The 16,225-nt window shown below is 41.9% G+C and overlaps 1 protein-coding gene across 1 annotated transcript; it reads left to right on the top strand.

The window, feature by feature from the left end:
- Positions 1-1,571: 1,571 nt before the first annotated feature.
- gmppb (GDP-mannose pyrophosphorylase B) lies at positions 1,572-15,707 on the top strand. The gene is made up of 9 exons (XM_029655359.2): positions 1,572-1,748; positions 2,596-2,802; positions 5,325-5,405; positions 5,517-5,565; positions 9,100-9,242; positions 9,572-9,730; positions 10,252-10,458; positions 11,309-11,491; positions 13,973-15,707. The coding sequence occupies exons 2-9, from the start codon at positions 2,674-2,676 to the stop codon at positions 14,102-14,104; spliced, it is 1,083 nt and encodes a 360-aa protein (XP_029511219.1). The 5' UTR covers positions 1,572-1,748; positions 2,596-2,673; the 3' UTR covers positions 14,105-15,707.
- The last annotated feature ends 518 nt before the right edge of the window (positions 15,708-16,225 follow it).

Below are 16,225 nucleotides of genomic sequence, written 5' to 3'. Positions count from 1 at the left end.
ACAATGGCTAGGAAAAACTCCCTAGAAAGGCCAAAACCTAGGAAGAAACCTAGAGAGGAACTAGGCTATGAGGGGTGGCCAGTCCTCTTCTGGCTGTGCCGGGTGGAGATTATAACAGAACATGGCCAAGCTGTTCAAATGTTCATAGATGACCAGCAGGGTCAAATAATAATAATCACAGTGGTTGTCGAGGGTGCAGCAGGTCAGCACCTCAGGAGTAAATGTCAGTTGGCTTTTTCATAGCCGATCATTCAGAGTATCTCTACCGCTCCTGCTGTCTCTAGAGAGTTGAAAACAGCAGGTCTGGGACAGGTAGCACGTCGGTGAACAAGTCAAGGTTTCATAGCCACAGTCAGAACAGTTGAAACTGGAGCAGTAAGTCTACACAACACAGCCCTTATTTTAAGGGTTTCTAAAATCCCCTTTGTGAAAAATGAATGGTGGAAAAACAATGGAAATATTTCCCTGTTTGACCGCTAGGTTTTATGGGTATTATGACACTTCCACTGTGGGGCTCTATACTGACAAGTTACACGTCTCTCCACTCTACGAATGAGAGTCGTTGTCCACAAAGCAGCACGGTGGGCTGTCTTGCTCCCACCAATCCTTTCTTTGGATTGGTGGATAGTAGGCCGTCATTGTAAATAATAATTTGTTCTTAACTGACTTGCCTTGTTTAATAAAAAATTAAATACATCCCATTATTGTAATCATTTTTTGAATATTCGATGAGGGTTGTTGACGTCACCGCCTGTATTCAATGGAGAGAGATGCTACACTTACACGCCTCATGACATGAATATGCATATACATCAAGACAACTCCGATATAAATAGTTTTTTCTCTCAAAGTTGCCAGGATGTTAAGTATCCTACATATATATCAATACACTCGTAACAACTTAAGCATGACGCTTCTATTCGATCAAATAAACCTCACGTAGCAAGTAAGCCATTCATTTTTGTTGTTGACCAAATTCGACACTCTCATTGACCTCCACACAAAAAAAATCCTTGCTAGGTGAGCGAAACAATGCCACGTCCTGGAGGGATAGTTGGGCCTCTCTCTTCCTCTATGTTAACACTCACAACGCGCGCATTATGACAGTTGAGCACCTGTCTTGTGTTGTGCCATTTTGGGGTTCCCAATCACTGTCGTTTACTCACATAATTGGGGCAACTTTATGTTATCCAGATTTTCGATGTTAGTTATCATGTCCATTCACTTATATATATATATAAATATTGTAAGACACAAATATATAAATAAATAAAGTGGCATTTTGACAGCACTTCCTAGCCACGTTGTTTTTCTGTGATTGGTCAAGAGACAAAGGGGCGCGGCCAAACAAGGATTTGAGACGTTCTATTATCGGCTATGGTTACTAATAAAACGCAAAATAAAACCCGCATTTTAGAGATCCTGATAATACTATGCACTCGTATAGTCTTAAATAAATTCATATTATATCCACAATTATGTTGTTGTTTTTAGCCCCAATGGCAAATGTGAAGGTGCATATTTTAATTCCAACGTCCCTTTTTACGTCACGAGTTGTAGTCGAAAGGCATTGTGGTCTTGATCCGCCCGGAAAGAATGTTTTAAAGTGTATCTTGTCATTCAAGGATTTAATACCCCGTATTTACACGTTGTTTAGTGGTTACGTGTCATATTGATACATAGTCAGTTCTAGCTATTTCTTGACGTTTTGAAGAAACAAGTTGGCAAAGGATTTATGAACTTTTTGAGTGAGTTTTGTTTTGTCTTTTTGTACTTTGTTCGTTGATTTAGCTACCATCCAGCTAGCTAGCCAACTTAACGATTGTTGGCTAGGGAGCTAACGTTACTTACTGTACGTTTAGCTAGGTAGATGTATGAAGTTTGACTAGCTAAAGATGTACAGTTTATTTATAGTTTTTCTTTCTTTTCAAAGAGATCGTTTGAAGTGCCTCAACTCTCCAGCAAAAATGATGCTTGATGGTTATTGAATTTGCTGGTTTCATATTTCATTCATTTAGCTATCTTCGATAGCTAGCTAACCAAGACAGGACGCTAACTTAACTATCTAACTTGGGTAGTTAACTAAATAAGCTTCCTGTGAGTTGAAACCACTGTGATTTGTTTACTCGTATCAGCTGAACATATTTTGTTGTTATCACGGTGTATTTGTCCAGACAGACAGTTAGCTAATCAGCTAACTTGCTACTAGGACTGAGGAAGGCAGAAGGTGCACGTAGTTAGCTGGCTGGGGTGTATTCAGGAACAATACATGGTTTCTAGTATGTTGTAAGGTTATTTACATTGTACCATCAAGGACAATCGCTTACTAGGGGAGTGAATGAGGGTGACCGCCCGTGACACTGTCAACACTTGCTCAACTAGACTGTTATAAATATAACAACTGTTAAGGGGTAAACCAACGATTACACATTCTCAGCCATGGTTTAGTCATTACATTTCAATCTAAACAGCAATGGTTTCTGAACACACTTCTTTAAAGCTACACCTCTGAATCCAATGTTGCATGTGTACGACTGTTCTAGTACAGTCATGGAGGATTCACTCATGTCACACGTTTTTGATTATTGTATCTAGGCTCCACTATAACCTCAATGCTCGCTGCCATCCTGATCTCTTTAACCCATTGATGACCCCATCTCGTACTGGGCCAAGATGAAAGCTCTGATCCTAGTCGGTGGCTATGGGACTCGACTCAGGCCTTTAACCCTCAGTGTGCCTAAACCACTGGTGGAGTTTGCCAACAAACCCATCCTTCTGCATCAAGTTGAAGCCCTGGTCAAGGTTAGTGACTCCTACAACCTGTCATTGTGAATATTAATTTATCATTGATGTGTAATCTATTTACTGTAACATTCACATGCGTAGTGTAGATGGATCTGCTTTACCGAGTACAGTATGCACAATGACAGAATGTCAATGTATTATCCAAATGTTTTTTTTTTTTAATTGAAGAAAAAAAGTGTCTAATTGTTTACACAATTGGACATCGGAGAACATCTCATTGACAACAAGCTGGAGTGCTATTTTGTTAGTAGTTTAAACAAGACCTGGTAGAATTGCTTCTCAAGGCTGACTAGTGAGTCTATTGCTCTGACTGCTGTTGGGCCTCAAGGCTGACTAGTGAGTCTATTACTCTGGCTGCTGTTGGGCCTTAAGGCTGACCCGTGAGTCTATTGCTCTGACTGCTGTTGGGCCTTAAGGCTGACTAGTGAGTCTATTACTCTGGCTGCTGTTGGGCCTTAAGGCTGACTAGTGAGTCTATTACTCTGGCTGCTGTTGGGCCTTAAGGCTGACTAGTGAGTCTATTACTCTGACTGCTGTTGGGCCTTAAGGCTGACTAGTGAGTCGTACAACCTGCCATATATGTACATTCATAGAGCATGGATTTATGATCTATCTGGTAGATTATAAATCTGTAGCATTCACATGTATAGTGACCGTACCTACCTACTCCAGTACAGTGTAAATGGCTGTATCTGGGTTTCTGTACGGCGCTTTGAGATATCAGCTGATGTAAGAAGGGCTATATAAATACATTTGATTTGATATCTACAGTTGAAGTCAGAAGTTTACATGCACTTAGGTTGGAGTCATTAAAACTCGTTTTTCAACAACTCCACAAATTTCTTGTTAACAAGCTATAGTTTTGGCAAGTCGGTTAGGACATCTACTTTGTACATGACACAAGTCATTTTTCCAACAATTGTTTCCCTACAGATTACTTCACTTATAATGTACTGTATCACAATTCCAGTGGGTCAGAAGTTTACATACACTAAGTTGACTGTGCCTTTAAACAGCTTGGAAAATTCCAGTCATGGCTGAAGAAGCTTCTGATAGGCTAATTGACATCATGTGAGTCAATTGGAGGTGTACCTGTGGATGTATTTCAAGGCCTACCTTCAAACTCAGTGCCTCTTTGCTTGACATAATGGGAAAATCAAAAGAAATCAGCCCCAAAAAAATGTAGACCTCCACAATTCCGGTTCATCCTTGGGAGTAATTTCCAAATGCCTGAAGGTACCACGTTCATCTGTACAAACGATAGTACGCAGGTATAAACGCCATGGGACCACGCAGCCGTCATACTGCTCAGGAAGGAGACGCGTTCTGTCTCCTAGAGATGAATGTACTTTGGTGCGAAAAGTGCAAATCAATCCCAGAACAACCGCAAAGGACCTTGTGAAAATGATGGAGGAAACGGGTACAAAAGTATCCATATCCACAGTCAAACGGGTCCTATATCGACAACCTGAAGGGCTGCTCTGCAAGGAAGAAGCCACTGCTCCAAAACCACCATATAAAAAGCCAGACTACGGTTTGCAACTGCACATGGGGACAAAGATCGTACTTTTTGGAGAAATGTCCTCTGGTCTGATGAAACAAGAATCGAACTGTCTGGCCATAATGACCATCGTTATGTTTGGAGGAAAAGGGGAGAGGCTTGCAAGCCGAAGAACACCATCCCAACCGTGAAGCACGGGGGAGGCAGCATCATGTTATGGGGGTGCTTTGCTGCAGGAGGGACTGGTGCACTTCACAAAATAGATGGCTTCATGAGGAAGAAAAATTATGTGGATATATTGAAGAAACATCTCAAGACATCAGTCAGGAAGTTAAAGATTGGTCGCAAATGGGTCTTCCAAATGGACAATGACCCCAAGCATACTTCCAAAGTTGTGGCAAATGGCTTAAGGACAACAAAGTCAAGGTATTGGAGTGGCCATCACAAAGCCCTGACCTCAATCCCATAGAAAATGTGTGGGCAGAACTGAAAAGGTGTGTGCAAGCAAAGAGGCCTACAATCCTGACTCAGTTACACCAGCTCTGTCAGGAGGAATGGGCCAACATTCACCCAACTTATTGTGGGAAGCTTGTGGAAGGCTACCTGAAACGTTTGACCCAAGTTAAACTATTTAAAGGCAATGCTACCAAATACTAACTGAGTGAATGTAAACTTTTGATCCACTGGGATTGTGATGAAAGTAAAATATGAAATAAATTATTCTGACATTTCACATTTTTTAAATAAAGTGGTGATCCTAACTGACTTAAAACAGGGAATTTTTACTAGGATTAAATGTCAGGAATTGTGCAAAACTGAGTTTAAATTTATTTGGCTAAGGTGTATGTAAACTTCCGACTTCAACTGTACCAACTCCAGTGTAAATGGCCGTACCTACCTACTCCAGTACAGTGTACACAGAGTAGGCCTTCTTATTCCTTACTGTACACTCAACATAATGAAACGTTTTGTATCCAGGAAAGTGTACGTTGTTTATTCTGTGTCTGACTGTCGACAGGCTGGAGTTAACCATGTGATCCTGGCTGTCAGTTACATGTCTGATCTGTTGGAGCGAGAGATGAGGGTTCAGGAAGAGAGGGTAAGGCTTCTTTTTTCTCCTATTGTCAATGTATGTATTGTTTTGTATTGGAGCTTTTTGTCTAAACAAATTACTAAGCACTTGACACATGTACTGTTCTCTGTTTTACAGCTCGGTATTAGAATCTCCCTGTCACATGAGAAGGAACCACTTGGAACAGGTACAACCTGCTGATCAACTGGGGCGTATGCAGTCATTAGTCTGCTCTTACAAGTTAGGGAGAAATCTCCCCAGACCGTTTGTCTGTGTGCATAGTACAGGGCTGTTCGCTTGCTGTCGGCGCGGTATCTTATTTTAATCTTTTTTTTTTTTTTTGGGGGGGGTAGATCAGCTTTAATATTGCAGATTGTAGCTTCCATCAATATAATTGTCTGCATCACTTCCAATCCCCCATACATTTTTTTGCATAAATATATATACACACACACACACACACCTTTAAAAAAAACAATATTTTCCTTTATTACTTTCTAACTCTACCTCCCCTAATTGGAGTTAACTAGTGAACAAACACTCTTAGGCTTCTACTTCCTGCTTATAGATTTTATGGGCCCAGTCTATTTCACAATAGTTTTATTATTTATTTTACTCCTGTCCTTCCTCTAACTTCAACTTCTCCTATCTATTTCTTTCACAAAAGTAATGAACCAATATATGTTTTATGGACAGACTGTTTTACATGAGTTATCTTGTTATTAGTTGTTATTGTTCCCAACATTCAGCTCTGTTCAATTCCTCCCATCTCATAACACCATCCACATTGGATTTCTGTTTGCCATATATTTTTCAACTGTGCTGTTATCTTTCACAAATTCTGAACCTTTCTATTCTCATAATTTCTACAGATTATAAATAAAAAATAAACCTTTTTGCTCAAATAATTATTATATTATTGATCGATTGACTTGATTTTTCAGATAATCTCCAAGTCAATGTTGCAATTCTGAGCTCCCAAGTGGCGCAGCGGTCTAAGGCACTGCATCTCAGTGCAAGAGGCGTCACTACAGTCCCTGGTTCGAATCCAGGCTGTATCATATCCGTCCGTGATTGGGAGTCCCATAGGGCGGCGCGCAATTGGCCCAGCGTCGTCCTGGTTTGGCCGGGGTAGGCCGTCAATGTAAATAAGAATTTGTTCTTAACCGACTTGCCTAGTTAAATAAAATAACAATTCTTTAGCCATTGCTGTTTGTCGCAACATTGAAAACAAGCGACATATGGACAGTACCAAAACAAATGATCTAATGATTCTGTCTCTTCGCAGCAAAATCTGCAGAGCTGGGAATGTTGTATCCCCCATATATATAACATTCTGCTGATTGCAAGGATTTTGTATAATAATTCAAATTTGAATCCGGCAGCTCACAAACCGTGTGCCATGGAAACAGTACGTCAAATATCTTCCCAACTATTTTGCAATCCTGTATGACACAGCTGTCCATTTTTTTTCAGTGCTTAAATTAAATTAGTATATATTTTTTATTTATCACAGTTTTCTTTAACCGGTTATGGTCTTTAATCAAGAGCCGACAGACAAGTTCCTTACTTTTCCCCTACTTCTACTTGCCTCTTCCATTTTCTTCCATCTTCTATTTTTGCTGCAATTAGTTGGAGGTCATTTTGAGCAAAAGCTTCCCTATATTTTTATCTGACCGACTCCACCAGTCCTATTTATGATATAATTTGCGAAGATTATACCTTTTATTATTATTATTTTTATTTAAAAAATGATTTAAAAAAATCTAATGTATTTGAGTTTAACCACAATGTGTTGTATTATTTGTTCTGTTTTCTTTCTGGTGGATAAATTTAAATTGCAAATAACTTTTTATGGCTTGTTTAAAAAAAAAAAAATGCTGTTTGGGAGGTTATTTCCTTTTCAGCTAGAATCTTTGCTTCACTGAAGTGTAAGAGGCACCCATTTATTTTTATTTTTATGGATCTTTATATTTACCACTTGGGTCCTGTTTCAGTAATAATTCAATCAGACCTCCTTATTGAGTATCTGATAATCTACTGTTTTATATAGGAGTGGTTAAAACATTCTAATAATGGTCCTCTGAGTATATCAAAAAAAAGTTTTGTATACCTCCACGGGTATGCCATCCAGCCCTGGAGGTTTCCCAACCTTAAAGGCCCCAATTGCATTAAGAAGTTCCTCCTTCCTTTGGCCTTCACATGAGTCTTTCTGTACAGCTGTTAATTAAACATTATTAATAGAAACAAAATCCTTACAATTAACTTCGGTTAGTGGAGATGGAGACTGAAACGAAAACAATCTTAAAGTAATTTGCTTTCTCTTTCAAAATATAATTTGGTAACTCTTACTTTTGCTAGTGATTTAAACACCTTGTGCTGGGGACAATAAAAGGGCACTCTAAAATGTGCAGTTTTGTCACACTACACAATGCCACAGATGTCTCAAGTTGAGGGAACGTACAATTGGCATGCTGTGTGCAGGAATGTCCACCAGAGCTGTTGCCAGATCATTTAATGTTAATTTCTCTACCATAAGCCGCCTCAAGTTGTTTTAGAGAATTTGGCTGTACGTCCAACTGGCCTCACAACCTCAGACCACGTCATGAGTATGGCGTCGTGTGGGCGAGAGGTTTGCTGATGTCAACGTGAACATGAGTGCCCCATGTTGGCGGTGGTGTTTTGGTATGGGCAGGCATAAGCTACGGACAATGTGGTGCCATTCATTCGTTGCCATCACATCATGTTTCAGCATGATAATGCACGGCCCCGTGTCCCAGTTCTTCCTTAGCCTGTATACTCACCAGCCATGACACCCACTAAGCATGTTTGGGATGCTCTGGATCGACGTGTACGACAGCGTGTTCCAGTTCCCGCCAATATCCAGCAACTTCACACAGCCATTTATAGAGGAGTGGGACGTCATTCCACAGGCCGCAATCAACAGCCTGATCAACTCTATGTGAAGGAGATGTGTCACTCTGCATGAGGCAAATGGTGTTCACACCAGATACTGACTGGTTTTCTGATCCACACCCCTACTTTTTATTAAAGCTATCTGTGACCAACAGCTGCATGTCTGTATTCACAGTCATGTGAAATCCATAGATTAGAGCCTAAATAATTTATTTAAATTGACTGATTTCGTTACGAATTAACTCGGTCAAATCTTAGAAAAATGTTGCATGTTGCGTTTAAAAAAAAATCTATATTTTTGTATATTATATATAATCAGTTTGCAGTTGGTTGGTTTACAAATGACGGTCGGCACTCTGTTCAGAGATGCTAAGTACTATCGGGCCAGCAGACGTTCGACAGTCTTTACCGGTGAATAGGTACTGACTGCAATGGTCTGGTGGTCAGTGGTGACATGTTCAGGTCATCAGAGCCATGAACTACAACATAATGTGAGGACATTCTGATGCTACAGTATGAATGTTTTACCATGTATCTATGGTGTATGGCGGTCATTGTAAAGAGGATTGTTGTTCTTAACTCACTTGCCTAGTTATAAAAAAAAGGTTAAATAAATAAATATGTCCGTTTTCAACCCAGCAGCAATAGATCCTTTCATTGGCATAAAAAAATCAAGTTGATTGAATAGAATTGAGCTGTTCACCTCCAGTTATGGTCCTTTTATCCTTACGGATATTTAACCAAGTTAATAGAATTGTTCATTTGGAGTGTGTGTTTATCTTTTGCCCCCCCCCCCCCTCCCCAGCTGGTCCTCTTGCTCTGGCCAGAGAGCTGCTAACGGACAACGACGAGCCATTCTTCGTCCTCAACAGCGACGTAATCTGTGACTTCCCCTTCGAGGACATGTTAAAGTTCCACAAGCACCACGGCAGAGAGGGGACCATTGTGGTAAGTGGAAACTGTTACTGTTGGCCCTGTAGCTCCTAGATACTCCTGTAGATCTGAGAGGATTGGCTGGGTTTAAGCCACATGGTGAAAAACACCACCCAGCCTATCGGACGGCAAGGTGGAAATACTACCACGTTGCTTATAAACCTATCAGGAGTGTTTAGAGGCAAGGGACCTCTGCTGTTAGAGCAGGCCAATCAACACTGTCAAACTGTTTCAGGGGATCAGCTTGACCAAGACGAGACCTGAGTTATTGGTGATGCAAGGTGATTGGTAGACTGTAATGTCGTCCGTCTCAAACGAGCGCTGGTGACCGTGTCTGTTCCTAGGTGACGAAGGTAGAGGAGCCGTCGAAGTATGGCGTGGTGATGTACGAGGTAGAGAGCGGACGCATCCACCGATTTGTGGAGAAACCCCAGGTGTTCGTCTCCAACAAGATCAACGCTGGGATGTACATCTTTAGCCCAACCATGCTCAAGAGGATCAAGGTTAGTGCGGATGTGAAACCTCTTCATTTTATTACATAATATGATGTTTTGACACAGCTAGTAAAGAAAACTGTTTTTTTTCTTCTTCGTGGATTTAGAATCTATTTAGAATCTATTTAGAATCTATTTAGAATCTATTTAGAATCTATTTAGAATCTATTTTGTAACCTTAAGCCGATGTTCTGAAAATGTGTCCACTCACTGTACTGTAAGTCACGTTGGATAAAATGGTGTGCTAAAGTGGATTGTGGTACGTACACTGTGTGTACAAGACATTAGAAACGCCTCGATTCGTCGGGGCATGGACTCTGCAAGGTGTCGAAAGCATTTCCACAGGGATGCTGGCCCATGTTGACTCTACAAGGTGTTGAAAACGCAAGGCTTAAAAATCCTTCTTTGACATCAACACGGGACATCAGTAGGGGACCATAACTTTAATCTGGCCAGTCTATGTCATGGAAAGAGCAGGTGTTCATGTTTGTTTTGTTTTTTTACACTCCGTGTATATTTTATTCTTCCAGCTCAGGCCCACCTCTATTGAGAAAGAGATCTTCCCCTTCATGGCCGAGGAGAACCATCTCTACGCAATGGAGCTACAAGGGTTCTGGATGGACATTGGTCAGCCTAAGGACTTCCTGACTGGGATGTGTATGTACCTGCAGTCTGTACGACAACACACACCTGACAGACTGAAGACTGGGCCTGGGTTCCTGGGTAACGTGCTGGTGGTGAGTCAACCAGTCTGACACCGGATCATATAACTCCGTTCAACAAGGCAGGCAGATCTGAAAAAAAACATTAGCAGTAGCCCTCTGATTGGCTTGGTGGTGGCTCCTCCATTTAGCTGCCCTCTGATTGGCTTGGTGGTGGCTCCTCCGTTTAGCTGCCCTCTGATTGGCTTGGTGGTGGCTCATCCATTTAGCTGCCCTCTGATTGGCTTGGTGGTGGCTCATCCATTTAGCTGCCCTCTGATTGGCTTGGTGGTGGCTCCTCCATTTAGCTGCCCTCTGATTGGCTTGGTGGTGGCTCCTCCATTTAGCTGCCCTCTGATTGGCTTGGTGGTGGCTCCTCCATTTAGCTGCCCTCTGATTGGCTTGGTGGTGGCTCATCCATTTAGCTGCCCTCTGATTGGCTTGGTGGTGGCTCCTCCATTTAGCTGCCCTCTGATTGGCTTGGTGGTGGCTCCTCCATTTAGCTGCCCTCTGATTGGCTTGGTGGTGGCTCCTCCAGTTAGCTGACACCTTTCAGGTCATGAGGTCCTAGGGTTTGTGTCTGGACTAAGCCACAAAATATAGACATTCACCAGGTGTAGGATTTTAGTCCATTCCATCAATGACTGTATAAATAAGTTACACATGTGGTATGTTCCTGCAGTTACAGACACATCCCACCAGAGGGAGCCTCGTCAGAAGATCAGATATAACCAGGCTCTTTGTCATCGGTGTGCTGGTCTAGGATCAGTTTAGCCTTTAGATCCATAATGAATACGAGGAAATGAACAAAATGGACCTGATCCAAGATCAGCTGTATATGTACATGCCATATTCTAACCTGGCATTGCTCTGTGTTCTGGTCCAGGATCCTACAGCCCAGATAGGGGAGAACTGCACCATCGGGCCCAACGTGACCATCGGGGCAGGGGTGGTACTGGAGGACGGGGTCAGGATTAAAAGGTGTACGGTACTGAAGGGGTCAAGGGTCAGATCACACTCTTGGCTCGAGTCCTGCATCGTAGGGTGGAGCTCCTCAGTAGGACAGTGGGTGAGTAGAGAGGAGACACACACACACACACACACACACACAGTGGGTGATTAGACCCTGTTGAATATAGTTATATCTGTGTAATAATACCACAGAAATATTATTTGTAGAGTACTGTTTACTACTTCATTAACTAGACTCAATCTTCACACACGCACGTGGTCTCCCCAAGCAACACACTCACACACGCACGTGGTCTCCCCAAGCAACACACTCACACACGCACGTGGTCTCCCCAAGCAACACACTCACACACGCACGTGGTCTCCCCAAGCAACACACTCACACACGCACGTGGTCTCCCCAAGCAACACGCTCACTCACACAACTGCTGATGTAAAAAAGGCCTTGAGTAAATTTGTGTTGATCTAGACCATATATATATATATATATACTACCGTTCTTAGAAATGTCCTTGTTTTTGAAAGTAAAACAAATATTTCTGTCCATTTCAAAATAACATCAAATTGATCAGAAATAAAGTGTAGACATTGTTAATGTTATGAAGGACTATTGTAGCCGGAAATGTTAACACAGCTGAAAACTGTTGACCTGATTATTAAAGAAGCAATACAACTGGCCTTCTTTAAACCAGTTGAGTATCTGGAGCATCTGAATAGATTAAGATGGGCAAAAGAACATAGACAAGCGTCTGTTTCTCAAACTAAATACTCTAATGAACTTGTCCTCTTGCTCAGTTGTGCACCGGGGCCTCCCACTCTTTCTAGTCTGGTTAGAGCCAGTTTGTGCTGTTCTGTGAAGGGAGTAGTACACAGCGTTGTATGAGATCTTCAGTTTCTTGGCAATTTCTCACATGGAATAGTCTTCATTTCTCAGAACAAGAATAGACTGACAAGTTTCAGAAGAAAGGTCTTTGTTTCTGGGCATTTTGACCCTGTAATCGAACCCACAAATGCTGATGCTCCAGATACTCAACTAGTCTAAAGGCCAGTTTTATTGCTTTTTTAATCAGAACAGCTGTGTTAACATAATTGCAGAAGGGGTTTCTAATGATCAATTAGCCTTTTTAAAATGATAAACTTGGATTAACTAACTAACACAGGAGTGATGGTAGCTGATAATGGGCCTCTGTACGCCTATGTAGATATTCCATTAAAAATCAGCCGTTTCCAGCTACAATAGTCATTTACAACATTAACAATGTCTACACTGTATGTCTGATTAATTTGATGTAATTTTAATAGACAACATTTTTTATTCTCCTCCAAAAACTAGGACATTTTCTTTTGAACATTCGTGTATATTAATAGAATAGCTGTGATATGGAACGTGTTATTTTGTGGAGGGGGGGGGGGGGGGGGGGAGGGGCGCTGAACTGCTTCATTAACTCCACTGATGGTGATGCATACCCCTGCCTGAGTAATATGGAGGTGTGACATCACAAATACTTGGTGTGCTTGATTCCGTTGGTCTGGTACACAGGATATGACACAACGGAATTGTCCCAAAAGACTACAGATTTCCAAGTCATACTTTCCAATATACTTCACGTAAACACAGTATGGCTGCGTTTTACACAGGCAGCCCAATTCTGATCCTTCAGCCAATCGTTTGCATAAGAGCTGAATCTGGGCGGCCTGTATAAACGCAGCCTGTGTGACTCAGGGTCTGTTTTGATCTAGGAGAAAATATCCAGTGAAACTAACAAAATATTTGTTGGGTTTCTCCCTGTCGTGATCATATCTGTCCCTGACTGTGTGCTCTTTTCCCTCTCTGAAAGTATTTCACATAATGTCCGGTGTGTGTGACCGAGGTCTGTGAGTAATGATTAGTCCCAAACCCCAAGCCAAAATCATCAAACGCACATCAGCTCAAACATTTGAAATAACGTTTTTGGAAAAAAATGTCTGTATTTCACATGTATACAGTATGTGTCCTAGGGCTTTATCGAGCTCTCTTTAACTCTCTCCCCCTCTCTGTCTCTCCTCTCTCTCTCCCTCTCTGTCTCTCCCTCTCTCTCCCTCCCTCTCTGTCTCTCCTCTCTCTCTCCCTCTCTCTCCCTCTCTGTCTCTCCCTCTCTCTCTCCCTCCTCTCTCCTCTCTCTCTCCCTCTCTGTCTGTCTCTCTCTCCTCCCTCTCTGTCTCTCCCTCTCCTCTCCCTCTCTGTCTCTCCCTCTCTCTCTCCCTCTCTGTCTCTCCTCTCCTCTCCCTCTCTGTCTCTCTCCCTCTCTCTCTCCCTCCTCTCTGTCTCTCTCTCCCTCCCTCTCTGTCTCTCTCTCCCCCTCTCTGTCTCTCTCCCTCCCTCTCTCTGTCTCTCTCTCCCTCCCTCTCTGTCTCTCTCTCCCTCCTCTCTGTCTCTCTCTCCCTCCCTCTCTGTCTCTCTCTCTCCCTCCCTCTCTGTCTCTCTCTCTCCCCCTCTCTGTCTCTCTCTCTCTCCCCCTCTCTGTCTCTCTCTCTCCCCCCTCTCTCTCTCCCCCTCTCTGTCTCTCTCTCTCCCCCTCTCCGTCTCTCTGTCTGTCAGGTGCGTATGGAGAATGTGACTGTCCTCGGGGAGGATGTTATTGTGAACGACGAGCTCTACCTCAACGGTGCCAACGTGCTTCCTCACAAGTCCATCACCGACTCAGTGCCTGAACCGCGCATCATCATGTAGTTCTAGAACAACAGACAGGCCACCAGCGCTTTCTTAGAACCGGGCCTCAAGCGCTTGAAGTGCCACAGAGATGGGTTTCTAGTAGTACTGGGTGCCGTTCCGATTCTGCTGACATTCTACCCCTTGTCCTCCGTCATATGCTATATGTTTAGCACGGAGGAGTGGAACGAAGGCAGAAACAGACTAGTACCCAGGCTAGGGTACCCAGGCTAGGATCTGGGTAGTGGGGGCTTACATTTTAAACCAAGGACAACTAGCTAGCTACGGCCTGGTCTTGAATCAATTCCTAGCTCCTCCACCCTAGACTCTTAAGTAGATCTGAAACAGTTGGTTAGTTGAGGTCCACGCAGTGTGATAGTAGCATCACCTTGCCTTCTGGTGGGTTAGGGGGTGTTTTTAAACACTTCTCTTTTTCAAAATACATGTTTGTGTTTCAATGAGGCAAACCTGTATAAATAAAGGATCCATTTTTGCCATATTGCTGACCCCTATCCAATCCTCTTATATGTACACTAGGGGTTGATTCTGGTCTGGGTTGATTCTGGGTTGGCTACCTGTCAGTATGGTGGATAGACAGTCAGGGTCTGAAATGGCACCCTATTCCCTATTTAGTACACTACATTTGACTGGGGGCTCTGGTTGACAGTAGTGCACTAAATAAGGAATATGGTGCCATTTTGGGATGTTTATGCTCTGATTCCAACCTCTTCTTCTGCTGCCAGTCTACTGGCTCTACTGTTGATTTGATTAGGATCCTCATTGGTCAATAGATTTGTTTTGATCTTAAGGATTCTGGGTAAACTGATCATTTAGCTGCAACAGTGTCTGTAAAACTATCCCCTTTGTGAGCCGTTCCATTTGATTTCATAATCACAGGATACTCTTAAAAAAGTCCTTCTTCGCATCCTGTCTCCTGCTTTGTTTCTGAGAGGAAAGGATGCGAGGAATCAAGGAAGCACTTTTGAGATTCATTCAAACCCGAAACATATTATTGCCTGTTTTTTTTTTTTGTAAGAGGAATTGTTTTGTCATTGACTGATCTGATTGTATTTTCCCCCAAGACCACTAGAGTACTGAGATATAGAGTTAAACGTCCAGATTGTAAAATATACATCTTTCTCTTCTGAAGGTGAGCGGTAGGTTTGAATATTCCTGTTAACTTTCCTCAAATTTGCCTGTTTTCCAGAAATCCTTGTTTGGAATATTCCTGGAATTACAAGGGAATAACTAGGAAATCCAGCCAGGATTTTGATGAAAACCCGGGGAATTTTTTGCAGAAGTTAGCGGAACTAGGTTGACTTAAAGATTGTTCTTCAATGTGTCCCTTTGTCCAATCGATTTGTGATGTGTCAATCACCATGGAAGCGATCAGTGGAGCTGTCAATCAAACAGTAACTACTGATGATGTCACAATCAAGTGAACTCCTTTTAATTAAGTAGTTTTATCATATTAATATAATTAATTAATTGAATTTGTTTTTGTTTTTTTTCCCTAATTTTTCTATCACAATTGTCTAATGTATGTAATATTGTTTGAGATTTATTGATGAACAATATCAATAAAAGTGAGATGTCTCTCAAACACATCTCTACCTTAACTACATTATGGCTGTCGTATTTCTGGATAGTAATTATGTATGAATGGGTCATTAATGGGACTTGCGACAGCAATCAATAACTGAAATTGATTCTACAATTCTTCGACTAGCATGAGAATACTTTTGTCCAGCTGAAGCAAGTCCGGAACATTTTGTTCCATGGAAAATTACTTTCTAGTTTCTCAATGATATCATTTATTTGGGGCGGCAGGGTAGCCTAGTGGTTAGATCGTTGGACTAGTAACCGGAAGGTTTCATGTTCAAACCCCCGAGCTGACAAGGTACAAATCTGTCGTTCTGCCCCTGAACAGGCAGTTAACCCACAGTTCCTAGGCCGTCATTGAAAATAAGAATTTGTTCTTAACTGACTTGCCTAGTTAAATAAAGGTAAAATAAATTATTCAGGAAATGCAAAGTGATGTCATGAAGGGAGTGTTATTTATTATTATTTAAAAAAAAAAAAATGTTAACCTCGACTATAGGTGACAGTATTTGATAAACGTTTAAAAATGGTTGTTCCTGA

Source organism: Oncorhynchus nerka, linkage group LG2 (assembly GCF_034236695.1).
Source record: "Oncorhynchus nerka isolate Pitt River linkage group LG2, Oner_Uvic_2.0, whole genome shotgun sequence".
NCBI classification, from domain to species: Eukaryota; Metazoa; Chordata; class Actinopteri; order Salmoniformes; family Salmonidae; genus Oncorhynchus; species Oncorhynchus nerka.
This window is presented reverse-complemented; position numbering and strand designations above follow the sequence as displayed.